The sequence below is a fragment of the Loxodonta africana genome, chromosome 6 (genome assembly GCF_030014295.1).
Source record: "Loxodonta africana isolate mLoxAfr1 chromosome 6, mLoxAfr1.hap2, whole genome shotgun sequence".
NCBI lineage: Eukaryota > Metazoa > Chordata > Mammalia > Proboscidea > Elephantidae > Loxodonta > Loxodonta africana.
The window spans coordinates 4,715,002-4,742,649 of record NC_087347.1 but is presented as its reverse complement, the minus strand read 5'-3'; the positions used below and the strand labels follow the sequence as shown (position 1 = coordinate 4,742,649).

Sequence of the window (27,648 nt, the reverse complement as noted above, 5' to 3'; positions counted from 1 at the left end):
TCACCTGGAGGCCCTGAGCAGGCTACCTGACCACCCACCGTGTTAGAGCCGTGGCTCACCGCCCTCAGAAGGGGTACTGTGCAGCTTAGGTGTGGGGGGGCGGTCGGAGGTAGGAGAGCTCAGTGGGCCTGGCGCCCAGCCGGCTCCGTGCCCCGAGGGCAGCCCCAGCTGCCGACGGCTGCTTTCACCACCGGGGTGTACGCTTGAGCTCCCACTGACTGCCAGATGTGGAGGAACATGCAGAACCACAGGCCAGACCCTGCCCCCCAGGCCTTAGCACTCAGCTGAGGGGGGCTTGGGCCTGTGGAGACCCGTGACGTGTCCCCACAAAGTGGGGGCTGCATGGCAGTACACATGGTCCTTGATGGACTGAGGTGGTGTGGCCCTATAGGCATCAGTGACCCTGTGGCTCTGTTGTGGAGGATCAAGGGCTGAGAACTACCTGTCAGATCGCAGTGTCCTGCCACTGAAGCTGAGCTGAGCTCCTGCGTTCCACACCAGCTCCCAAGGCCCCTTGTTCACTCCTGCATGGCCAAGGGGCTATGCGTCCAACCTTGTGTGGGAGCAGAGTGGGGGGTTCCGGGATCTGAGGAGGCTCCTTTTGCTAGTCGCGGGGATCCCTAGGCCCATGCTGCCATTTCCCCCCAGAGGATGCCACCCAGGGGCCTCTGAGTGCCCTGTTGCCTGATGATGTCACTCCACAGCACTCCTGCCCTGGTGGGGCTGTCATGGGCCATGAAGAGTGGCTCGTCTTAAAGGCAGCAGGGTCCGAGACAGGCTCTTCCTGGGTGCAGCTAGCACGGCTCGCGCACACTTGTAGTGGCCTTGACCCCACTCCCCCATCAGAGCTGCTGCTTCCGTCCCCATCAGCTTGTCCTGCCCAAGCCTGCACACAGTAGGCACCAGTAGTGGGGAGACGAGCTCGTGCCCCGCAAGGCTACGATCCCCAGGCCCGCAACACCACTCACAGTGGATCTGACTGTCGGCAGGGTCGGTTTCCTCTCGCAAACTCACGCCCTCTTTCTCCTTTTCTCCCTGACCCTTGACTCCAGGAGGACTTCCGGAACAAAGTGGAAGAGTACATTAAGCGTTACGCAAGATGATACAAGGAGAGGCCTGCAGGACCAGGGATTGCGTGATCACTTTGTCTCTCACTTAACCAGCCAGAGCGAGCCCCTCCTTCCCCGTCCTCACGTGCCCTCTCCACCCCCTGGGCCGTGCCAGCCCGCGACCACGCTGTACCGAAAAGAAGAAAAGCTTCCTAACTGCCCGTGTTAGATGGAGAGTTCAGCATAAATACAGCAAGAAAATGTGTGTAGGGTTCTAAAGAGTTGTCTGCTTACCTTAACATGTTCACTGTGTTTGAAACTATACTGTATAGGCTGCCGATGGGATTCTCGCGAAGTTTTAATGAACTCAGAAGCGAGGCTAGAGCTTGCTTACCCCTTTCCAAACAGACCCGTTTCCTGCACAAGTGCCGCTAGCGACTGTTCAGTGTAACCCGCAGGTTGACAGAAGCTCGCACAGACCGTGCTCGGATGACAGTTCTCTTAGCTCCCCGCAGGACTGTGGCCCGCCCAGTGTCCCGAAGCTTCCCTGAAGGCATAGACTCATTAACTGCCCACCCTACTGAGATGCGTATTTTATTTAATGTAAGTATATTTTGGAACAGATTTGTAATTTGTACAGTTCAATGCTTTAATTATTTTTTTCTATTTTCATTTAGTTTGTATTTTCATTGTATAAAGCAGTCAGATGTTGGGTGAAGCAACTATTGAAGAGAAATACAAAGCAAATATGAGACATGATTCATTCTGTCCACACGCAGTGAGAATCTGGCTCTGAAAATCAGTTCTTTCAGGACCAGGTGTGGTAAGAAGGTTCGGAGCCCTTTGGCAGTAGATCTGGATCATAAAAACCGTGGGAGCCCTTTCTCACACGTCGCCCAGAGGAAGCTGCCAGCGCCCCAGCCCAGCAGGGGCTTGGGGGTCTGCTGTCATAGTATAATTGCACACCACAGGTGCCACCTTGTAGCTCTTTATCAGAGAGCGGGGCCCTCTCTGTCCCATGGGGACAGGAGAGAGACTGCAGGAATGAGCCACACACATGACACTATCTGAAGCATCCCTGTGGCCTCCTGTGTGTGTCACAGTCCCCAGCACTGTGTAGGGGTATCCCTCCCAGGCCTTGGAGGAGCGGGCGTTGCACCGGGCAGGGTAACACACATCCGAGTGAGAACACGGCAGCATCTAGACAAGAAAGCCAGCGAGATCACACACAGGCTAGATATTCGTGTGGTGTCACTGGCTGCCTGCATCCAGGCTCCCCGTCTGACGCCTGCGGCCTGTCATCCATGCTCCTTTTCACGTCCTCTGGATGTGAAATGCGCGTGTCACCAAGATGGAGCAGGTGGGGAGGCAGGCCATGCCCCCGTTGATAATCAGGAAGGTGCCCCTCCATGGAGGCTGGAGGCCCGTACTCTGGGTGTGCAGGGCGGGGGGCGTTCTAGATGCAGGCTTGCCAGGGAGCACAGTGAGCCCCACCTTGTGAGGCTGGGAGGGGCACTGGAACTGCCCACTTGTCATTGGAGAGTCGCCCAGCGTCCTCCCTGACAGCTCTGAGCTGCCCGTGTGCGAGGCGGGTCAGGAGTTCCGCTTCCTGCCCTGGTACCCACCCCAGGCCCGAGTCGCTACAAGTCCCGCGGTGGTGGGAGTTCACTGCTGTAGGTGATCCATTGCCTGGAGTCCATGGGAGCTTTTATTCAGGGTGGTTTACAAAAGCTGGTGTGCCTCCTGGACCACACTGAAAGGGCCAATCTCAGTGGTCAGTTTTGACCTCAGCTTATTTGTACAATAGAATGGTACGTGACCAGGGGAAAGTATTCTTCAAAAATTACATTTTCAGGTAATTGGTTCATCCCTCCATTGTCTTCATACCTGCCTTAAGGAGCCACCCACCCCTGTCCATCCCAGGGGGCAGCTGTCCTGTGCTGGGTGATTGGTCAGTGGAAGCCTTGGGCCCTCACCCTAATGTCCAGACCCTCTGGCTTCTCGGGGTCTCCAGAGCAGCACTGTGGTTCTGGCCTGTGTACCCAACAACCCGGCAATATATGATTTCCAAACTGCTGGGGGTGGGAGTCTGGGGCTGGAGGGGGCAGGGTGGGCCTTGGGGAGGTGACACCCCTGGCATCGGTGGATGGAAAAAACCTTTGTGTCCTGACTTTCAAATGTGCTGTGAGTGCATCTTTGAATTCAATACAGAAGCTTCATATTTTTCCAAGCACATTTTAGGAAATAGTTCAGGATAGGCCTCAGGCTTCGGGGGGAAAGGCTTGCCTCCCCCAATTACCTGTGCTTAAGCATCTCACTGCACGGGTCCTCCCCCCTGCCATCCTCCTGCTAAGGAGCAGAGGCACAGCCCTTACTCGGGGTCCACCACTGACCCGGCTCTGTCCCTCCTTGCTTCTGCAGCCCTGGGCCTTGCCCTTCTTGTTTCTGATCAAGGGCGTGAATGTTAGCGCACCGTCCGGGGAGCCACAGCTAACTCTCACAATCCTGGCCTGGGCTCCAAGCCCTGAGATCTCAGAAGGCTGCTGGTATGATTTCCCCAACTGCAGACTCGCCCAGGTGACCGTCCGCTAGAGAGAAGTCCCTGCAGTCCAACGTGGACATAACTGCAGAGAGCTGGGTCAGACGATCGCCAGCAGCCGGAACGTTTTCCAGAGTGCAGAGTCTTTAAAAAGAACGGCACTTTTGCTTGGGTTGTTCATAGAGGAATACTCTCTCCTGGATTTGAACCTGTTGGCCTGGGATTACGGGTAGCCATTCTACATCTCTGTGTGAAGCTGGAGAATAAAGTCACCACAGAGAAAAGCAGAGATAAATGAAGAAGTTTGTGTCTTAATATGTCATTGTTTGACCCTGAACCCAGCCTGACCTTGACTTTTCAATTCCCTGAGCTAACAGTGTTTGGCAGTTTAAACTGTTCAAAGTACATGTTTCCCTTGTTCTTCCCACTCGGCCACGCAGTTCCCACGTGGACCTAGGGCTACAGGAGGCAGCAGTGCCCGTCCCCTGCTCCTAGTCGGGCCAGAATCTGTAGACCCAGCATGTCTTCTCTGGCTTTGGAGCTTCCAGAAAAACGTCAGACGGCAAACTCCAGGCAGTGCCAATCACCAAAAACTGTCTTCAGTAAATAAACCCACTCTCCCTGAGGCTACCCTGCCCCCTTCGTCAAAGAAACACCTAGAAATTGGTCATCGTTTTGTTCCAGTTTCCTCCCCTAGAAAGCCCACGGCGCTCTGTACATTCCAATTTACCTTTGTTAAATAGGGCCTCCATACTAGGAGGTTTTAAACATCACAATTCCTGTTCCGGGTTTTTTGTTGGTATCAAGCAAATTTTTTTCATGTAAAAATTCAAGTAAGAAAATGTAAGCCACTAATTGGGATCTTTAAAGACTTGATAACAAGGCAGTTCACTGCGTGTTAGTATATTTTCTATTCCAAAATTGCTTTCACCATTATCCACTTGAAATGTTTAATCTGGGAATTAAGTTTAGGTTTGCTGCAAGTTCATGATTTTTCATAAAGACAAATGTCTACTAAGATGCTAATACACAGTCTTAGTGAAATACCTTACTGTCCTTTGCCAGAGAAGAACTTGAGGAGTTAGAAGGCCTGTCACACCTCTCTACTGCCTTCTGTAGCCCTGCCTCAGTCCGAGAGCCAGTAGTTTGTTAGGGGCCGATCCAGAAAAGTCCATGTTGCGTAGCTGAGTTACCACTCTTGTGGGTGTCCATGGGTTACCAAAACTGATCGAATTGTGATTTTAGAAAAGTTTTCCCAAAAACCCAGTGATGGAGGCATTCGGGGATCTTGCATTGTTAAGAAACCCGTTGCCGTGGAGTCAATAGAACTGCCCCTTAGGGTTTCCAAGGAGCGCCTGGTGAATTCAGAATGCCAGCCTTTGGGTTAGCAGCCAACCGCTTAACCACTGTGCCACCAGGGCTTTGCACTGAGAGTGTCTAATTATTTGGTGACCTTGAACAATGTAAGAAATTCTCTCTCAAAAAAATTCAGCTAGGGCTCATCCATTTTCACTGTCAAATTCACTGAAGCAGAGTTTTTCCAGTAAATCCTCCAGGTGACGGGGCCAGTTGTAAAGACCACGCATGCCCAAGAGTTCCCGGTGCTGAAGGAGCCCAGTCAGCAGGACACCTGCACAGCAGACGGGTAGACCCTGTCAGGGAGGCGCCTGAGCTGGAAAGGAGGGTTGCACGGCAGCTGGGCACGGCTAGGCTCCTCGTTTGGGCTCCTCATCAAGCCTTCAGGCCGCAATTCCCATGTGTATGTGGGTTGGTCTCTGCCCGGATGACCTGTGGTGCCTGCCAGGCCACCTCTAGCCTACTGGGCTCAAGTGGCCACATTGGTTGTGTTTTTCTGTGTTGGATTTTCATCACCCCAGTGTCAGACCTCACCCTTGCAACTCGTCACCCCATGTGGTGTCTGGTGCTCAGTGTTCGAAGATTATTTTGTCTCTGAAACCAGTTGGTCTTATTAAACATCTTTTTCATTTTTTTTTTTTTAATTCCCACTCTGTTCATGTCCGTCCTTCCCGTGTCAAGGTTTAGGAGCTAGAAGCGGGATGCGGCACTGTGTGTAAAAAGCCTTGTTCCCTATTCCTGAGAGGTTTCAGCCTCAAGCTAAAGTCTGCAAAGAGAAAACCTGTCTCTGGGGAACACTGGTAAGGCTCTGGGTGGGGTAGGTGGAGTCCAGCGATGCCATGAATCCCACTGCCATCGCTGCATGCCTTGCCAGACCAGTAACGGCCATGTGGCAGAGACAGTAGAGGGAGAGGAAGAGCAGCGGGCTGGAGGGAGGTCTGCCCAAACATCTGGGTGAGACCAAAACAGGATGGCCTCCCCCATGTCTTTCCTACCCTGCTGCCAGAGAGGGGTTTCTGAAACATAACCCATGCTGTCTTTCCATTGCCCCCAGAACACACCCCTGGCCACCTGTGCTTCGCATCCATTGTGATCAGGCCCCTGTCCACCTTGCCATCATCCCTGGCAGTCTTTGCCCCAAGGATCCTGGCCTCAAAGCAGTGCCTTTATGCCCTGGCATGAGGTCCACTCTCCCCAAACACCTGTCTTCCGTCCTTGGGGTCCTTTCAAGATTCAGTTCCGATAATGAGGTCTCTCTAAAGCGTTTCTGCGCTTACATGCAGACAGACACTCCTGAAGGTAGCCTCATATTCTGGCCCAGGCTTCAGCAAGCATCTAGGGTGCGGATTGCAGTTGTTCACACAAGTATTCCTGCTCTCCCAGGAATCAACATCCAGAATGCAGGACCTTGTCTTAGCCATCCTGTGTTACTAGTAAGCATTCAGTAGGTTTTTACAATGTGATTGTTTAATGTGGAGTAAATACAGCAGGAGCTTAAGAAATGGCTTAAGGCATAACGCCATAAGATTAGTGAAGCCTCTCTTGGCTTCTCAAAGCAACTACCTATGATGACATGAAAACAAGAGGAAAATTCTCCACCCAAAAGAGAGTTAAGTCCACTTCATGAACCAGAGACTTTCTGAGAATGAACAGAAGCTTTTCACCTGCACCCTCGGTGCTCCTGCTCAGAGACCCAGGGTGTTGCCCACAGGGTAGTGGACAGGCTCTCACTCTACCTGACCACACCACACCCCAGGAGCTGTGTTAGGAGGCAGAGAACTTTGTTCTTCCTTCCCATCCCCAGCTGTCTGCATCTGGACAGAACCTGCAGATTTCAGGAAACAACTAGGTAGCTAATTGGTGGGAGAGGGCACCTGAAGAGAAATGTGTGTTCTTGGCTCTAAAGAGGGATGGAGGTGGGACAAGCCCTGGTTACAGGTCATGCTATGCATAGTGGCTTCCTAAGTACATGATGGTCCAGAGAACCAGTGGGGATCGGGGATTGGAGGAGGGTGAAAGACTCAGAGGCAGAAGAGCACAAGTAACAGGGAAGCCTGCTCACGAAGCTGGAGGTTGGATAAACCAACCAGTCCAGGCTGCTACTGAGGAGCACGTCTGACGTCACATCAGATGAGGGTGGTGAGCAAACCACCCTTCCATCAGCTGAGAAATGCCAAGGCTGAACACAGTTTGCTTTACTTGAGTAAATGAGCTTGTGAAAAAAGTACTACAAAAAAAAAAAAAAATCTAAGGATGAACATGACTCTGGAAGTGTAGAGCTGGGGGGAAAAGTTTCGGGGAAAAAGTTTCAGGGAAAAAATTCTATGTTTAGGGGAACGCAGTTAAGTGGTACCTAGGACTCAGGATCAACAAGTCCTAAGGAGAGAGTAGGCTCAAATCAAAAGGCAACAGAATGGAACTATGAAAAGGACTTAGGTGAGATAATAGCTAAATCCACGTTAACAGTTAAATCCATAGCAGCAAAGACTAGGGTTAATGCTGAGAAACAAGTCAATGACACAGAGACAACTTTGGGGAAGTTTGCCAGGCTGCGGACGAAAACAGACAAAACTATGAGAAGATTATTAGATACAAATGCCAGAGGAGTGTGCTTATGGCCAAGATGGAGTAACGAGGACTGGATATACCCTCCCAACTGAAACAACTGAAAACCTGACGCAATATGAGGGAATGGGTTTCAGACATCGGACATCAGGCAGTGCAGGACAGTGATCACAGAGAAGGAACAAGCCGAGTCCCCCTGTGAACTATCTTCTCTGTAGGGGCAACAAGAAAACTGGCAAAAGTTGTCAGGGTCAGCATTTTCAGAACTCTGGGAACTAACCAAAGACTTCCAGCAATCCAAGGAGCCTTTACTCAGGAAAGATGGCTAAATGTCAGTAAGAACAGTGAGCCTTGTGGCATTTTAACTCTCCTTTTTCTTTAGTACCACTGGTGGCGTAGTGGTTAAGTGCTACGGCTGCTAACCAAGAGGTCAGCAGTTCGAATCCGCCCAGGCGCTCCTTGGAAACTTTATGGGGCAGTTCTACCCTGTCCTATTAGGGTCGCTATGAGTCGGAATCGAATCGATGGCGCTGGATTATGGGTAGTACCGCTTCCCAGCCCTGATGGTGCAGTGGTTAAGAGCTTGACTGCTAACCAAAAGGTTGGCAGTTTGAATCACCAACCATTCCTTGGAAATACTCTGAGGCAGTTCTACTCTGCCCTGTAGGGTCTCTATGAGTTGGAATCAGCCGCATGGCATTGGGTTTTCTGTGTGTTTACTCCCATTTCCCACTCTCCAACATTACTGTAGCCTTGAAAACTAACAGCCTACATTCCAAGTGAAAACCAGCAGCCTGGCAACCACTTGTTGTTGTTAGGAGCTGTCGAGTCGGTTCCGAGTCATAGTGACCCTATGCACAACAGAACGAAACACTGCCTGGTCCAGCACCATCCTCACAATCATTGTTATGCTTGAGCTCACTGTTGCAGCCACTGTGTCAATCCACCTCGTTGAGGGTCTTCCTCTTTTCCGCTGACCCTGTGCTCTGCCAAGCATGATGTCCTTCTCCAGGGACTGATCCCTCCCAACAACATGTCAAAGCAGAACACAATAGAGAATAGAGAAAAGTCCAGGCAGAGATGGCTTCACTGGTGAATACTACCAAACATTTAAAAAATATAATATCATCCGTCACAAACACACAAAAATAGAGCATTTCCCAACTCATTCTACAAGGCCAATTATCTTGATTTCTAATTCAGACAAAGGCATCATAAGAAAACTACAGATCAATATCTCTTCTATACACACAAAAATCCTCAGCACAAGACCATCAAACTCTTAAAAGAAAACAAAGGTTTAAATCTTTATGACATTGGATTAGGCAATGGTTTCTTAGATATAACAACTGAAGTACAAACAACCAAAGGAAAAATAGATAAATTGGACTTCATCAAAATTAAAAACTTTTGTGCTCAAAGGACATCAAGAAGATGAAAAGGCAACCCACAGAATGGAAGAAAATATATGTAAATCACATCAGATAAGGGTCTGGTATCCAGAATACATAAAGAGGTATTAGAACTTAATAAGAAGACAATTCAAACAATGGACAAACTATTTGAATAGACAAATTTCCATAAAAGATATACAAATGGCCAATAAGTACAGGAAAATCTGCTCAGTACCTTTAGCCATCAGGGAAATGGAATTTAAACCACAGTAAAATACTACTTCACACTTACTAAGATGGCTGTAGTTAAAAAGATGGATGGTAATAATTGTTGAAGAGGATATGAAAAAACTAAACACTGATACATTGCTGGTGGGAATGCAAAATGGTGCATGACATTTTAAAGCATTTCAGAAGTTCCTTAACAGACTTATCATATTGCCCAGCAATTCCATTTCTAGGTATATACTCAAGGGAAATGAAAACATACCCACTCAGAAACTTGTATACTGATGTTCATAGCAGCACATTCATAACCAAAAACTGGATACAACCCAAATGTTCAAGTGATGAATGAATAGGCAAAATGCAGCATAGACAAAGGAATATTATTTATCCATTAAAAAGAATTAATACTAACACAAACTGTCAAATGAAAGCATTATCCTAAGTGAAAGAAACCAGATACAAAAGTCCGCATATTGTATGAAATTATATTTCTGGACATAAACCCACTGCCGCCAAGTCGATTCCGACTCATAACGACCCTATGGGACAGAGTAGAACTGACCCATAGAGTTTCCAACGAGCACCTGGTGGATTTGAACTGCCAACCTTTTGGTTAGCAACCTAGCACTTAACCACTACACCAACAGGGTTTCCGATTTCTGGGCATATAAGTTGTGATATGACCAGAATAGACATAACCATAGAGATAGAAGTATCTTAGTGAGTGTCAGGGGCTGTAGGGAGAGAAGGTTAGAGTGAAATCTAAGGGCTACAGTGTTTTTTTTTTTTCGAGAAGGCACAAATGTTTTGGAATTAGAGCAAGATGATGGTTGCACAACCTTGTGACTATACTGAAAACCACTGAACTGTACACTTTAAAAGGGCAAATTTATTAGCAGTGTATAGCAAGGTGTGTATAAATTTTTGTACGAGAGACTGACTTGAATTGTAAACTTTCACTTAAAGCACAACAAAAATTAATTTAAAAAAAAAGTTACTGAAAAGGTAAAATCTCTAATGTTTTGTTCAAGAGTTCCCTAGGACTTCTCCCACCTGCCACATCACACCCTCAGACACACAGCAGAGCCCAAGGTCCATACTTTTGAAAAAGAGAATAAGACCTATGAGAATAAGTGTGTGAGGAGAAAGGAGCCAAGGCTGCTGGGCCTTTCCCAGGTGGGTCTGTGTCTGTACCAAGCTTCCAGCAACATGGCTTCAGAGCCCAAAAACCAAACCCATTGCCATCGAGCGGATTCCAACTCATGGCTCCAGAATGTGATGTACCTTCCGTCCCCTGGGCTTCAATGTACTGTGGTTCCCATTCGAGGGCTGTCAACTTCTCCTTTAACCTTGCCAGTCTGGAGGAAAATACATGCGGAACGCCTTGGGAAAGCCTGCCATTTTCCTAAAGCAGCTAGGGATGATCACCACGTACTTCTGGTTCACTCAGTCCTCCCGGCCAAGGCAGCCGACTGAAAAAGCGCTTCTGCGCAGGCGCCCCGACCCTACAGATCGCCAGCCCACATCCACCCCTTGCCAGGCACAATCTCCATGATCATTGTCAAATGGTTCTTTGTACATTGTTTAGTTTTTTTTTAAGTAAAATTTACACACAGTAAAATGTAAACATCTTAAGTGATCAAATCAGTGAGTTTTGATAAATGTATAAACCCATGTAACCTACACCCTTATCAAAATACGGGCCATTTTTATTATCCCACAAAGTTCTCTCATGCTACTTTGCAGTTAACCCCCACACCTCAGCAGAGAAGACCGATGTTCTGATTTTTCTCCTCTAAGATTAGTTTGTTGTTACAGAAAGAAACATTGCTTGATCCCTCACCATCTTTACAATCATTGGTATGTTTGAGCCCATTGTTTACGTGTTGTGTAGTGCCTTCCAACCTAGGAGCTTACCTTCCAGCACTGTATCAAACAATATTCCATTGTGATCCATAGGGTTTTCACTGGCTAATTTTTGGAAATAGATTGTCAGGCCCTTCTTTCTAGTCTTAGTCTAGAGGCTCCACTGAAACCTATCCACCATGGATGACCCTGCTGGTATTTGAAATACCGGTGGCACAGCTTCCCGGCATCATACCAACACGCAAACTACCATAGTACAACAAACTGGCACATGGGTGGTGGATAGGTTAATTTAGCCTGTTCTTTAATTTCATGTGAAGGGGATCTTATAGTACGTATTCTTTGTTTTCCAGCTTCTTTTGTTTAGCATGATGTCTGTAAGAATCATCCATGTTGTTGCATGTACTAGCGTTCCATTCTTTTTTGTTGCCCAGTAGTATTTCATTGGAGGCCTGGGGGCACAGTGGTTAAGAGCTCAGCTGCTAACTAAAAGGTCGACAGTTTGAATCCACCAGCCACTCCTTGGAAACCCTATGGGGCAGTTCTACTCTGTCCTATAGGGTTGCTATGAATCAGAATCAACTTGATGGCAACAAGTTTGGTTTTTGGTTTATACCACAATTGGTTTACCCATTCTCCTGTTGATGGGCTTTTGGATTTTTTTTCCAGTTTTTGGATGTTATAAATAAAGTTGTTATGACATTCTTATACAAAAAGAGAGAGAGAGCAATTGTAGTTGTATTGGGCATTTTTTCTATCCTCTTAACCTTTTTTTTTTTTTTTTAACCTACCCTTTTTTCTTTAGCTATTTCTTTTTTATTGCTTCAGCAACTGCTTGGTGCAGGTGTAATCTGACATTACCTTGCCTCAGCTACACCACCTATCTGGGGCTTCTCCAGTGCTGCACTCAATGCATGTCGAAGTGTGAAGCCAGTGGGAAAATGTTCCCTGTCTATCCTTTGGGTAGACAATTCTGAGACATCTTCTGCATGGCTCCTCAGAAGGTCCCAGCAGGATTGAATTCCAGCTGCCCCTAGTGGTGACTCACTTAAATGCACCTTATATTGGCTCTTCCGCTCCCGGACCCCATTTGCTTTCCCCAGTCCCTGGTACTTGCCCCTTGGATCATGGAATCACAAACATAAATAAACTGCCCACGTGCAAGCCCTTGACCCAGGCTGTGCTCCAGGGAGGAATCTAACATAAGACAACAGCTTCAGCATGTTGTTTGGAAGCAAAGAGGCAAACAGCAAAAATAAAAGCTAAAAGCAAAAGTGTTAAAGGATAACTATATCACAGTGTTCTCCCAAGTGTGGTACCAGAAATTCTGTCCCTCTTTTCTAACTTCACCTATAGGATGCATTTCAATTTCAGAAACGTTAAAATGTAAAAGATTATACATCTTCACCTATGTTCATTGCAGCGCTATTCACAACAGAAAAAAGGTGGAAACAACCTAAGTACCCAACGTCAGATAAATGGATAAACAAAGTGTGGTACCTACATGCAATGGAATACTACTCAGCCATAAAGAGGAATGACGTCCTGGTACATGCTACAACATGGATGACCCTAGAGGAGCATTATGCTGAGTAAAATAAGTCGATCAGAAAAGGACAAATATTGAGTATTCTGATTCATATGAAATGGCAAGAACAGGTAACTGTATAGAAACCAATGGTTATGCCTGGTTATGTCGGAGTGGGGGCTGAGGCAGGAGAAGCCATTCTTTGGGAGGTACTGCTATTTTGTCTGTGGTGATGGGAAAGCTGGCATCATTAAGGGTAATGGTTACACGACTGACTAATGTAACTGATATCACTAAGCTCTACGCCAGAAAAAGGTCAAATTGGTAAATGCTGTGTTAGACAGAATTTTACAATAACATAAAAAAAAAGAACGGAAGCAGCTGCTGATACTACTAAGGCACAACAAATACCTCACGTGATCAGCATTCTTGGTTTGAAGGTTAAGGGTCATAGTTTCGTGGAACAGTCCAGTCAATTTGGCCTAATACTGTTTTTAGAGTTTCTGTTCTACCTCCTAGTTCATTGAGTAGGGTCTGGGGTCTTAAAAGCCTGCAAGCTGCCATCCAATTGGTCTCAATCCACCTGGAGCAGCAGAGGAAGAAGGAGACCCAGGAACTAGAGGAGAAACTGGGCTGTAGGACTAATTGCCTCCCTGAACTACTTCCTCCTTTGCCATGAGGCCAGAAGAACTAGGTGGTGCCCAGCTACCATTATGGAATGTTTTCATCAAGGATTCAGTAGGTGGGTCCTGACCAAAAGGGGAAAAAATTTCAAATTCTTATGGAATCCAGACTTCCTGACTCTATTGCCCTGAGTTAATCTTTAAACCTTCAACCAAAACTATCCCCTGAAGTCATCTTTAAACCAAACAACAGTTTAGCTCAATTAGTAAGGAATGTTTGCCTGAAGCACTGTGCTCTTTTAAAGAATTAGCTATATGAGATCAAATTGACAGGAGTAACTCTAAAGCATAGATGAGAAGTTTAGAGGCCAGTGAGTTTAAATGGTGATGAAATAACTTGGGAAGAGATAGAAAGAATGGTGACACAGCATGAAGAATGTAACCCATGTCACTGAATTGTACACATAAAGATTGTTGAATGATGTATGTGTGGCTGCACACATTTTCACCAAAAACAAAATAAAACATATATTATAAAAAGATTTTTTTAATTCAAATTTTATAGCATGTGAATTATGTCTCAATTTTTAAATATCCTATAAAGAAGTCAAGGTGGAATACTAAAAAATTTCAAGTACCATCTAAGATCCATCCCCCAATCTGGAGCAAGGGAGAATGAAGGAAACCAAGGACACAAGGGAAAGATCAGTCCGAAGGACTAATGGACCACAACTACCACAGCCTCCACCAGACTGAGTCCAGCACAACTAGATGGTGCCCGAGTACCACCACTGACTGCTCTGACAAGGATCACAATAGAGGGTCCTGGACAGAGCTGGAGAAAAATGTAGAACAAAATTCTAACTCACAAAAAAAGACCAGACTTATTGGTCTGACAGAGGCTGGAGAAACCCCAAGAGTATAGACCCCGGACACCCTTTTAGCTCAGTAGTGAAGTCACTCCTGAGGTTCAACATTCAGCCAAAGATTAGACAGGTTCATAAAACAAAAGGAGACTAAATGGGCACACCAGCCCAGGGGTAAGGATGAGAATGCAGGAGGGGACAGGAAAGCTGGTAACGGGGAGCCAAAAGACAAGAAGGGGATAGTGTTGACAAGTCGTGGGGTTGGCAACCAATGTTACAAAATAATATGTGTATTAATTATTTAATAAGAAACTGATTTGCTCTGTAAACCTTTATCTAAAGCACAATAATTAATTAAAAATTTCAAATAATCCACAGGAATACAAGCAAAGAGAGAGGAATAGAAACCAGAGGAAACAAAATAATGAAATGGCAGATTTAAGTACTAACATATCAATAATTATCTTATATGTAAATGGTCTAAATATGCCAAAAGACAGAGATTGACAGAATGGATTTTTTAAAAATTATATGGTATTTACAATAACTTGCAACAAATTCAAAGACATTAGTAGATTGAAAGAATGGAAATAGGTATGGCATGCAAAATTTATTAAAAAAAAAGAAAAAGGAATGGCTAAGTTGATATGCCATAATTTAGACTTCAGAGTAAAGAAAATTGCCAGAAACAAAGATGGATATTACATAATGTTAAAAGGTTCACCACCAGGAAGACATAACAATCCTAAATGTTCACGAACCATACAAAAGAGTCTCAAGATACACGAAGTAAAAACTGATAGAGCTGAAAGGAGAAATAGACAAATACACAATTATAGTTGGGAATTTCATTCACTGGGTCATGTGACCTAGCAATTGGACTCCTGACTATTCATCCCAGAGAAATGAAAACTTATGTTCACACAATAATCTGTACATCAGTGTTCATAGCATCTTCACTCATAATAGCTATAAACTGGAATCAGCTCAGATGTCCTTCAACCTGTGAAGGGATAAACAAACTGATGCACACATGCCATAAAAGGAATGAGCTACTGATATTTGCAACAACCTGGATGAATGTCCAAGGGGTTATGATAAGTTAAAAAAAAAAAAAACAAAGCCAATCCCAAAGGCTGATGGCTGAAAACACCATGGCTTGGGTCAGGCGCACCTTAGTCTTCAATCTGTATACTGAATAAATAATACGAGAAGCTGGACTATATGAAGAAGAGTGGGGCATCAGGATTGGAGGAAGACTCATTAACGACCTGTGTTATGTAGATGACAACCTTGCTTGCTGAAAATGAAGAGGACTTGAAGCACTTACTAATGAAGATTAAAGACCACAGCCTTCAGTATGGATTGCACCTCAACATAAAGAAAACAAAAATCCTCACAACTGGACCAATGAGCAACATCACGATAAACGGAGAAAAGACTGAAGTTGTCAAGGATTTCATTTTACTTGGATCCACAATCAACAGCCATGGAAGCAGCAGTCAAGAAATCAAAAGAAGTGTTGCATTGGGCAAATCTGCTGCAGAGGGCTTCTCTGAAGTGCTGAAAAACAAAGATGTCACCTTGAAGACTAAGGTGCGCCTGAGCCAAGCCATGATATTTTCAATCACATCATATGCATGTGAAAACTGGACAATGAATAAAGAAGACCGAAGAAGAACTGATGCCTTTGAACTGTGGTGTTGGTGAAGAACATTGAATATATCACGGAGTGCCAAAAGAACGAACAAATCTGTATTGGAAGAAGTACAACCAGAATACTCCTTGGAAGTAAGGATGGCGAGACTGCATCTTACATATTTTGGACATGTTGTCAGGAGGGATCAGTCCCTAGAGACGGACATCATGCTTGGTAAAGTACAGGGTCAATGGAAAAGAGGAGGACCTTGAAGGAGATGGATTGACACAGTGGCTGCAACAATGGGCTCAAGCATAACAATTGTAAGGATGGTGCAGGATTGGGCAGTGTTTCGTTCTGTGGTACACAGGGTCGCTGTGAGTAGGAACTGACTGGATGGCACCTAACAACAACATCAACAACAACAAGCAGCACTTGAGATGAATCACTTGTCAGCTGTCCCTGGGCTTCCTCCAACTCCCACCTTTACTCATTGCATTGTGTGTCCCAGTACTATTCTCCCCTTCAAGTACTGGTTGTGGTAAAAGCTGTGACAGGTCCCTGCTCTCAGGGAGCTTACAGTCTATGGGGGTGGGGGGGAGGTACAGACAGATAAAAGCACTTGAGTGCAAGCCCTGAGAGTGCAGCAACTACAAGTGCGACTCACACAGAACCTGCACCCCTTCTTGCCCAGCTCCGTCTTGCTGGCTCCTCCTGCTCATTTCTCAGGTTCAAGTCTCCTCATGTCCCAGCCCCCTCACATCCTGGTCTCCTCCTGTCCCGGTCCTCTCATGTCCCAGTCTCCTCACGTCCATGTTTCCTCACATCCATGTCTCCTGAGATCCTCCTCTCCTTCATTCCAGTCTCCTCAAGTCCTGGTCTCCTCATGCCCATGTCTCCCCAGGTCCCAGGCTCCTCAGGTCCAGATCTCCTCAGATCCTGGTCTCCTATATCCCGGTCTCCACAGGCCAGGTCTCCTCACGTCCCGGTCTCCTCACGTCCCGGTCTTCGCAGATCCTGGTCTCCTGTATCCCGGTCTCCTCAAGTCCAGGTCTCCTCACGTCCCGGTCTCCTCACGTCCCGGTCTTCGCAGATCCTGGTCTCCTATATTCCGGTCTCCTCAAGTCCCGGTCTCCTCACGTCCCGGTCTCCTCACGTCCAAATCGGCCAAGCTCTCGGCTACACCACCGATTGTTGGCTCGCTGCCCTTGGGGCGCTCCACTTGCACAGCGACGCGCCTAGGGCCCTCGCAACGCGCTCCGGAGGCAGGAGCCATAGGGAGGAAGAATAGGCTCAGCGAATCCGGTGGACTCACCGGGAGGCTAAGCCAGAGCTCTGTCGCGCTCCTGCCAGCGACTCCCGCAGGCGCCCCGGCTCCGCCCCTCCGTGGCGCCCCGGAGGCCCCCTGCCAGCCCAGTCACCTGACCTCGCGCAGCCAATCGGCAGGCGCCGGGGGCCCCGCCTCCCTGCGGACCATCCCCCTGGCCCGCGGGAGCGCGAGGATTGGCCGGGCCTGCGCAGCTCAGCCAATCCGAACTGCCCGGATCTCACGGCCCTGCCTCCTGCGCGCCTGCCGCTCGGCGGCCTTTGGCCGGGGCGGGCGGGCCCCTTAGAGCAACGCGGGCGGGCGGGGATGGCGGCAGCAGCGGCGCCAAGGAGGGACACGCGGGGGCTCGGAGAGGAGAACCTGCCGGAGAGGTGCGCAGTGAGGGCAGGGGGCTGTGGTCGTCCTCGGGGCCCGCAGGCTGACGGCCGGGGAGGCCGAATCAGGGTGCTGGCCGCAGCCTGGGAGGACTTCCCGAGGGCTGCTGAATCTTGGGTGACAGCCTGCAAGGACTGGAGACAGCATGGCAGGAAGCTCTGCAGCGGCCCAGAGGCCACAACGAGCCTGCCGGGTCCAGGGCAGCCGGGAGGGCCGACCCCTGCGGCCGGAGGGAATGGGGCTTGGTGGGGATGCTGCCAGAGAGGTAACCAGCTCGGAGAGCAGGGCGCCCCAGGAAGGACTGAGAGGTGTATGCCAAGGGTGACGGCTCCATTGGGGGTTTGAGCGGGTAGTGATGTAACTTAATTCTATTTTAAGGGAACCCTTCTGTCCGCTTTGTGGAAAGTAGGGTCGGGGTGGGTGTTGGAAAGGGGGAGGAAGCGGGGGAACCAGTTGGTTATTTTTTGTAATAATCCAGGAGGGAGTGGTAGCTTGGACTCTCGTGGTGGCAATGGAGGTGGGGAGAAGGGGGACCCCACAGATCTGTCGAAGCAGTGGATGTAGGGGGAATGAGTATTATTAAGCATGTTTCCCAGGCTACTGGCCTGAGCAACTGAGAAATGGGGTGACCAGTAAGGAGAGGGAGACGGCAGGAGACATTTCTAGTCCATGCTGCTTCTTAAACCTCCAGGAACCATCTCCCCTGGGACAGGACAGGGTGTGCAATTTTGGGTTTATGAGTTTAGGTTTCTTCAACTTAAGAAAAGGCCTCTACCCAGTCCTAGAATATCTATCAGGTGTGTGCTTGCGTGTGTGTGTGTGTGTGTGTGTGTGCACGTGCTTGCGTGTGTGTGTGTGTGTGTGTGTGTGTGTTTAGAATTTGGGTCCAGCCCTAAGTCAGACCATTTCTCATTGGGTATTCTACTTTGGTTGGGACAGAAAGAAAGAGAGCTGGGAAAACATCCCCTAGAGGACTGAGTGGAGAAGGGGTTCCAGTGCTTTTTTTCTTATTTATTTTTGGTAGGAAACTAATAAAGTTTAGTTTTCCCATCCAATATTGGTAACACTTTATGGATATACCAAATAACGGAGCAAAATTATAGGTAAAATACTCATCTGTAATTCAAGCCATAAATTAGCTCAACAATTCAACAGACTGAGAAGCTTTCATTATCCAGCAAACACTAGCTAGTCGGAGGTAGTTTGGGGTACTTAGTTATAGGAAATGTGAGCAGACGTAAGTGCACATGCAAAGTCACAGCAGGACTAGGAGATAATACCAGAGTGGCAAAGGATGGCTAGTCAGACTTTCCAGAATCTTGTCCCTATTGGTTGATTCTGAACATCTTACAGAAAAGATGCAAACCCTGGTGGCTTAGTGGTTAAGAGCTACTGCTGCTAAGCAAAAGGCCGGCAGTTCAAATCCACCAGGTGCTCCTTGGAAACTCTATGGGGCAGTTCTACTCTACCTTTAGGGTCGCTATGAGCCAGAATCGACTCGATAGCAATGGGTTTGGTTTGGGTTTATAGAAAAGATGCTTTAAAATGAACATATATTTGACCATGCTGCATGATTTAAAAAAAAAAAAATCAACTGTGCCTTAAAAAAAAAAAAAAAAATTAATACTAGTATTAGAATTTCTATGCGATTGGTCCAAATACCATTGTTGATTTAAAAATCAAGTAATATAGTTAATAGCATCAGGCAGGATTACCTACTATATACATACAGTGTTATAGCTTCTGAAGTTTTGGTATTAGTAAAAAGATATGCAGATAAATTTTACTGAGGGCTCTTTCAGGGAATTCGTATACTCTGTGACATTCAGTTTGTCGTCTGATAAACTGAACCCCTTTTACTTCGGAGCCCTGGTGACACAGTGGTTAAGAGCTTGGCTGCTAACTGTTCTAGTGTAAAAACATCACAAAGTTTAGTAAAGCAAAAGAAAGTTCTATTCGGCATATATTCAAAAAGGCAAAGTGAAGAAACAGACAAGCATGCTGCCACAGCCCTGTCTGCCCAAGTCTAAGGGAATATTATGGAATAGGCAAGAATGGCAAGTGAACAAGTGTGCTCTCCACAGCCCTGTCTGCCCAAGTCCGAATCATCGGTATATATTAACATCACAAAAGGCTAAAATCGCTGAAAGCTTCACCTTTTCACAGATTGGCTAGAAACTGTGATCCTACACTTTGAATTGTCTTTCTTAACCATCTTTAGTGCAGGATTCAGTAAGGACAGTCAGGAGTGTCTCTGTTGGTCCAACAAATCTCACTATTTACTAAATGCTAATAGGAAAAGACAAGAGTGGAAAGTATGTGGGTCTTTTGTGCTGTGTTTTATTAGTTTACGTGAAAGATTCCCTAAAAGATGTTTTCCAAGATTGTCCGAGCTATTGTCTTTATACCTCAGGGCCCAGTTGATGTGTCCTTGTGAGTCCAGCTCCAGCTAGGTCACATTCTAGGACAGGGAAAAATGGTTCCAATATTATCTCCTAAATCATCACCAAAGGGTCTGCAGTTCGAATCCACTAGCTCCTCCTTGGAAACCCTATGGGGCAGTTCTACTCTGTCATATAGGGTTGCTTTGAGTTGGGGTCAACTCAATGGAATGGGTTTTTTGGTTTTACTATCTGCCAGTCATTGTTATCAGTGTGGGGGATGCAATGGTGTACAGAACTGATAAAGCCCCATGTGTGCATGGAGCATGCACTGGGTTACATTCTCTTGAGGTAGACAATAAACAAGGAGCAAATCTAGCCTGCCAGGTGATGATGTGTGGTATGAAAAAACAGAGAGGAGGAGGCTGAATGACTGCAAATTTAAATAGAGCCCTGGGGATGGTCTTCCAGGGTCAAGGAGCAAAGATCTAAAGAAGTAGGGTGAGGACTATCCAAGGGAACATCAAGGGCAAAGCCTGCCACTCAGAAGGCTGGGGTGTGGGACCAAAGTGAGGGATGGGAGGGTGGGGAGACTGGGCACCCAAACTGCCTAGAGCCTCACAGGTCTTTGCAGAGAGAGGGACTGGGAAAACTTGTAGAAGCTAAAAAGCAAACAGAGAGCCCTAGAGAATGTGTGGCCCTGGCCAGCAATCTGTCCTTTATAGCAGTCAGGTCTGTGGCTCAGGTCCAACAGATCATTAATCCTAAGCTACAGACAATAATTTTAAAAATCAGGTGGACAGTCCAAGGAGCCCTGATGGCACAACGTTTAAGCAATCAGCTCTAACCAAAAGGTTGGCAGTTCGAACTCACTCTGGTGGCTTCCCTGGAGAAAGACCTGGCTATCTGTTTCCATAAAGATTATAGCCTATGAAACCCTATGGGGCAGTTCTACCCTGTCACTTGGGGTGGCTGTGAGTTGGAATTGAGAGTCAGCAACTAACAACATTAACAACAGAAGGACAGTCCTCTATCAGTTATAAAGGAAGCTGGTAAATATGAGAATACAAGAAAGTGTGTATCTGTTTCCAAGGGTAGGGAGGATTTGGAGATTGCTCATTGAGCAATGCAGAGCAGCGCCTGGCCTGGGCAGTATTTGCTCCCCTCCCCCCCCCCGCCTCTGTTTAACGTGATAGACCAATAACAGCTATGTTTCTCAAATTCCACCTCCTTTTCATTAACACATCTTTGTTTTCTTTCCCTAAGAAAAGTTTATATGGACTACAATGCAACCACTCCCCTGGAGCCAGAGGTTATCCAGGCTGTGACGGAGGCCATGTGGGAAGCCTGGGGAAATCCCAGCAGTTCTTACCCAGCAGGTAATTCTAGATGAAGCCCACAGGCACAGGGTTGCACTTGAAGGGAGAGGCTGGGAGGCAGTGGGCCCTTTAGAGAAACTGCACGTCCATGTGATTATTTTGTTTGAATAGGTTTTTTGTTGATGTGAGATCTTGAGCTGCAATTTTTGGTAGTTTTTTCCTGAGAAGTCCAATTTTGTAAGCTGAGCCTTGCTTATACTACTATCTTTAACTGATATAAACACAGGCCCTCTTGTCTCCCTTTCCCAGATGAAAGAGGTTCTTGTGAAGAGTTACTTTATAATAACAATGCCTGTTGAAGCCCTTTCCTGGATTGATCCTAATCAATCCTTATAAAATTTGCAAAATATATCTCAAATCATCATCATCAAGATCACATATAATCCTGGCTTTTTTTTTTTTAATAAAATCTGTTTTTAAATTCTTTATCTTTAGCTATAAATATACCTGTTTCTAATTTATTCTTGTTATAAATAGAAACATAATATTTAATGTTAGTGTATGATATTTATTTGAGCATTAAATTGGAGGTTTTAAAACATATTTTGCTTAATTCAGTGCAGTCATGTGTCGCTTAACATCCGTAATACATTCTGTGAAATAGGATGTTATGTGATTTGGACGTTGTGTGAACACTATAGTACAGGGAGTCCCTGAGCTACAAACGTCCAACTTACAGACAACTCATACTAAAGAACCGACTGACATAAAACAACAGACAAACACATCGCTGATGACTTGATTCCAACTAATTGCGACCCTATAGGACAGAGTAGAACTGCCCTATAGGGTTTCCAAGGAACAACTGGTGGATTCGAACTGCCAATCTTTTGGTTAGCATCCGTAGCTCTTAACCACTGCGCCATAAAGCCTATTTTATTAAAAACTTGAGTTAAATACAATGGCTCCTGATAATGAATACATGCACTACTTTGTGACGCTCATAAAAGCATTGTGCTATGTATGCATAGAAAGGTAAAATATATACTATATACTACGACAAACATTTGACAAATGCTAAATAAGAACTGTATACACCTGTTCCAACTTACTTACAAATTCAAGTTAACACAGACTTAGGAATGGCTCCAGTTCATAAACCGGAGACTGCATATATATACTTAGCAAAGCTATATGGAACCACAGAGGTATACGCGGTCGGACGTCGCCCGAACGGACGTTATACGGCGTATGACTGTAGTTTTATGGGAGAGTTAAATTAAGTTTCTCAGAAGGTTTCTTATTAGTGTTTATTAGGGGTAGGCAAGATAAATTATCTTAACTGTGGATTATAACTAATTACAATGACATGCCAACAGAAAACCGCCAAGCCCTAGGATTTAATAATACCTATGTACAAAAAAAAAAGAAAAAAAAATTTTTTTTTATGTACTGCTTTATAATTTTTTTTTTTTTACTGTGCATTAGGTGAAAGTTTATAGAGCAAATTAAATTCCCATTCGATAGTTTGTACATAAAGTGTTTTATGGCCTTGGTTTCATTCCCCAAAATGTGTCAGCACTCTCCCCATTTCCGCCCTGGCTTTCTTGTTTCCTTTTGTCTGGATTTTCTACCCCTTCCTGCCTTCTCTTCTTTGCTTTTGGGCAAATATTGCCCTTTTGATCTTGTATAATTGATTTTTCCAAGTAGCACGTTCCTCTTGAGTGTTATTGTTTATTTTATGGGTTTGTCTATTATTGGTTGGAAGGTGGTCTCTGGGAATGGCTTCAGTTCCAGGTCAGAAGAGTATCTTAGGGCCATAGTCTTGGGGGTTCCTCCAGTATCTGTCAGATCAGTGAGTCTGGTCTTTTCTGTGAATTTGATTTTTTGTTCTACATCTTTCTCCTGCTCTGTCCAGGACCCTCTGTTGTGATCCCAGTCAGAGCTGTTGGTAGTGGGTATCCTGGCACCATCTAGTTCTGATCTCAGGGTCTTGTAGGCTGTGGCTTATGTAGTCCACTAGTCCTTTGGACAAATTGCTCCCTTGAGTCTTTGATTTTCTTCACTCTCCTTTGTTCCACACAGGAAGAAACTGATAGCTGTATCTTAGATGGTTACTCACAAGTTTTTAAGACCCCAGATGCCACTCACCAAAGCTTTACAGTTTTTAAAGTGCTTTCATATCCATTTGCTCATTAAAATTTCACAGCGACTTGATAACTAAAAGCCTTTTCAAAATCAGCTACTAGTCATTAATGTATTTGTTGGCTTATTTGGCACATGTATTCTGACTAATCTACTCGACATTGCCTAGCGTCTAATCTCTTCACCAGTAAAACTGAACTTTCTGATGTGTTAAACTTGAGAATATGGAGAACAATTGAATGCTGGTCGAAGGCATTCTGTCATGAAGGAGTTTGTGACTGTGACTGTCAGGGAGAAATGTTTTTGACCCGAAGCCTGTCAGTGGCTTTTAGGTTATCTGATGGCCTTTGTTTCCACAAATTAGGAACCATAACTTAAAAAATACATGGCAAATCACTCTTCATACTCAGGTAGAAATGTAAAAAAAAAAAAAAAAAAGAAAATCATCTTTATGATAAAAACCCAAACTCATTGCCCTCAAGTTGATTTCAACTTATAGCAGCCCTATAGGACATAGTAGAACTTCCCCATAGGGTTTCTAAGGAGCAGCTGGTGGATTCGAACTGCCAACCTTTTGGTTATCAGCTGAACACTTAACCACTGCACCACCCGGGCTCCTAGAATGGTTTAATTACTTTCACGATATTATGAGTTAAAGTCCTTGGGGGAAATTTGTTTTAAGGATAATGTTAAAGATGTGGGGAGATTTTGGATAACTGAGATACTGATCACAGTCTTGCTCATAAGAGAAAAACAAAGAAGCCAAAAGGAAAAAAAAAGAAAAACGAGAAATAACCTCAATGTTCTTCAGAAGAGGACTTACTTATCACCTAAAGTATGACAAAGCCCTATGGTGGCATTTGGGGCCCTGTTAAAGTGATGGTGTGGACTAAATCCACCACAGAGAAGGATAGTGTCAGCATCTGGCTCAAGTGGGTAAGCATGTTATAAAACAGGATACGTGATATGGTTTGATTTTCTTCCCCCTCATCCACAAAAAAAAGTTTTACATGAGAAAGCATGGAAAATGTATTATTTTGTTTTGCATGAGAGACAGAAATCCCAAAATAACAGTGGCCTAAACAGCTTGAAGTTTATTTCTCTCACAGCCCAGGCCCATGGGGCAGCTCCACCCTTATCAAGGCCTCTGGCTCCTTCTATCTGAGTGGTCTTCCCTCCTCAGCAGCTTCCCCCCTGGGGTCAAGATGGCTGCTGCAGCTCAAGCCATCATGTCAGTGTTCCAGCTTGTGGGAAGGAGAGAAAGAAGAGGCAAACCACCTGCCTCGGTCCTTCAGGGATAGTCGTGCTAGTTGCACACACCATTCTGGTTTATAACCCACGTTCGGTCATGCGGCCTCATGTAACTGCAGTGGAAGTTGGAAACAAACAAACAAAAAAAAAACACCATTGCCATCAAGTCAATTCCAACTCGTAGTGACCCTATAGGACAGAGTAGAACTGCCCCACAGGGTTTCCAAGGGGCGGCTGGTGGATTTGAACTGCTGACCTTTTTGGTTAGTAGCCATGCTCCTAACCACTGCACCACCAGGGCTCTGGGGGTTGAGAAAGGTGGTCTTAATTCTGGGCAGCTGTGCACCAGCTGAAAGTGGGGTCCTGTCACCACGGCAGAAAGAGAAGATGGGCAGTGAGGATGGTTGGCAGCCCTGGTACAGATGGACACATGCCAAATACACTCACAACTGTTATCTTTAGTAGGGGGTCTGTGGGAGGCTTTGAGTGTTTTTGTTTTCTGGTTTTCTAAAGTCAGATTCTATCTGGTGTTCCTTGTTTATGTTCCTCTCTCCTGTTCTTACACTGGAATGATAACAAGCTTTTTTTTTTTTTTTAATAATTTATTTTTGTTGTTGAGAATATACACAAGAGAAAATAAAACCAATTCAACAGTTGCTACATATACAATTCAGTGACATTGATTACGTTCTTCAAGTTGTACAACCATTCTCACCCTCCTTTTCTGAACTGGTCCTCCTCCATTAACATAAACTCACTGCCCTGTAAGTTTCCTATCTAATCTTTCAGTTGCTGTTGTCAATTTGATCACAGATAGATAATTCTTAAAAGAGCACACCGCTCAAGGCAGGCATTCTTTACTAATTGAGCTAAACTATTTTTGGTTTAAAGAAGACTTCAGGGGATATTTTCGGTTTAAGGTTTAAAGATTATCTCAGGATAGTAGTTTCGAGGGTTCATCTAGCCTCGATGGGTCCAGAAAGTCTTGGATTCCATGAGAATTTGAAATTCTGTGCTGCGTTTTCTCCCATTGACCGGGATTCTTCTATAGAATCTTTGATCGAAACATTCAGTAATGGTGGCCAGGCACCATCTAGTTCTTCTGGTCTCGTGGCAAAGGAGGCATTTGTTCACGGAGGCGATTAGCTACACTTTCCATTCCACCCTATTCCTGACTCTCCTTCTTCCACAAGTGTATGTTTTAATATAATGTGCTCTGGCTTCTCCATCTTCGTCATTTGTGAAGGCTTTTCCAAACGAGTGCCCGTTGATTGTGGAAGGGGACTGGGAGGATGTGATGACTTAGGTCTGGGCAGTGAGTGAGTGCCACCACATTTTCCTGTGAGTCACAGTCTTGTTATTAGCATGAGCCCGTGAGGGAGACAGGGCAGGCTCTGGGGCACCTGCTCTCAGAGCAGTAAAGCAGCACACCCAGTGTCCCCTGGCCAATGCCTGGATGGACCCAACTTCTTTCCCACCATAACAGTGCTTCTTACTGCAGCCTGCTTATTCCCCAGTGTCTGTGCCAATAGCATCTTCTGATGGTCTCAAAGCCAGCACTGGCTCCAGGATGGACTGTCCTTGTAACTTAATGAAACATGGACCCTTATTTCCAAGGACTCAAGTCCTGCTTAGATAAAAAGAAAAACCAATTGCCATCAAGTCAATTCTGACTCATAGTAACCTTATAGGACAGAATAGAACCACCCTATAGGGTTTCCAAGGAATGACTCATAGTGACCCTACAGGACAGAGTAGAACCGCCCTATAGTTTCCAAGAAGCACCTGGTGGATTTGAACTGCTGACCTTTTGGTTAGCAGCCGTAGCCCTTAACCACTGTGCCACCAGGGTTTCCAACCCTTAAAATCAGACTTCTGAGTATGTTTCCAATTACTCATTCATTCCTTCAACATTCTTAACCTGCACTTGGTATGAACCAGGCACAGCACTAAATTATTACCATGCTTGCGGAGTATATGTGTCTATGTGTGTGTGATAAGAATGAAGTATGGCTGCCAAACATATATATCATGGGTTTGTTTTTTTTTTAAACCCTTCCTATTTTGAAATGTGTGACATCTGCAGAAAACTTGAAAGAATAGTATAATGAGCACTTATGTTTCCTGTACCTGGATTCACCAGTTGTTAACACTGTGCCCCATTTTTTTCTGATTCATTTTGAAAGTACGTTGTGAATAGCATGATACTTCACCCCAAAATACTTCAGTGTCTCCTAAGAACAAGAACGTTCTCCTGAATAACCATGTCTTTGGTTCCTGAAAGATGTTGTTGTGTGCTGTAGAGTCGATTCTAACTCATGGTGACCCTATAAGACAGAGCAGGACTATCTCATAGGGTTTCCTGGGCTGTAATCTTTACAGGAGCAGATCACTAGGTAGGTCTTTTCTCCCGCAGAGCAGCTGGGTACGTTCAGTTTTTAGGGCACTTAACCAACCACCATGGCTTGTTTCCTAAAAGATAGCCCTTGGAATCCCCCGACATTTGAAGTGCTTTTATTATATTCAACCTCTGAACAGCACCTGAGAAGGTGTACAAATGAGTGGGGGCTACACAGACCCCACCCTATCAGCTAACCTCTGGAAGGGTGGGAGCCATAATTCAGTCATGCCTATTTAATGCTTCAGCCAGTCATGACTATGCAATGAGGCCAGTAAAAGGCTTTGAACACTGAATTACAGGGGCTTCCTGGGTTGGCAAGAGCTTGTGCTTTCAGTAGGATGGCTTGAAGACAGAAGAAGGCTCAGTCTTGGCCCCCTTCCAGAACTTCTGTTGTGTGTTTCTTGGTTTTATCCTTTGTGGTTATAGTAAATGGGTAACTGTAAGCATAGATATGCTCTGTGAGTTCTGTGAGCCATTCCAAGGAATTAACTAAACCCACAGGGGAATGAGAGCTGGCAGGGGCTGACATGTGCCTGTGGGCAGTGTGAAGGACAGACCCCTAACTTGTGTGCTCTGATTTAGCTCAGGTGGCTGGCATTAGAGAAGGGCTGTACGGGCAGGTGAACTGAAGGACAGTCCTTCTACCTGTGTGTTCTGACCTGGCTCAGGGTGGCTAGGTCAGAGAAGGGTCCTAACTCATGAGCTCCAATCTAGCTCTGGGTGGCTAGAGGTTTGAGAAAATGCCGCTCAGGCAGCTGGTGAGAGGAAAGAGATATGGAAAGGTGAGGACTGGGTC

The 27,648-nt window shown here is 45.8% G+C and overlaps 2 protein-coding genes across 10 annotated transcripts in view; both read left to right on the top strand.

Annotated features, from left to right (window-relative positions):
- UBE2F (ubiquitin conjugating enzyme E2 F (putative)) overlaps window positions 1–5,126 on the top strand; it is a 45,019-nt gene extending 39,893 nt beyond the window's left edge. For 6 of the 7 annotated variants that reach the window (XR_010322200.1, XR_010322199.1, XR_010322202.1 and 3 more), the window contains one exon: window positions 1,053–1,808. Coding sequence is in view for 2 of the 7 variants with exons in the window: in XM_064286458.1 (XP_064142528.1) it covers window positions 1,053–1,103 (51 nt within the window). In the remaining 5 variants the exon portion in view is untranslated. Of the gene's footprint in view, window positions 1–1,052; window positions 1,809–3,470 lie in introns of those variants that run through there. The other variant, XR_010322198.1, reaches the window with a different exon arrangement.
- A 12,136-nt stretch (window positions 5,127–17,262) lies between these two features.
- The window catches only part of SCLY (selenocysteine lyase), a 46,904-nt gene continuing 36,518 nt past the window's right edge, over window positions 17,263–27,648 (top strand). For 2 of the 3 annotated variants that reach the window (XM_010597656.3, XM_023557723.1), the window contains exons 1-2: window positions 17,263–17,351; window positions 21,003–21,115. In XM_010597656.3, the coding sequence (XP_010595958.2) occupies window positions 17,287–17,351; window positions 21,003–21,115 (178 nt within the window). In that variant the 5' untranslated portion in view covers window positions 17,263–17,286. Of the gene's footprint in view, window positions 17,352–21,002; window positions 21,116–27,648 lie in introns of those variants that run through there. The other variant, XM_023557724.2, reaches the window with a different exon arrangement.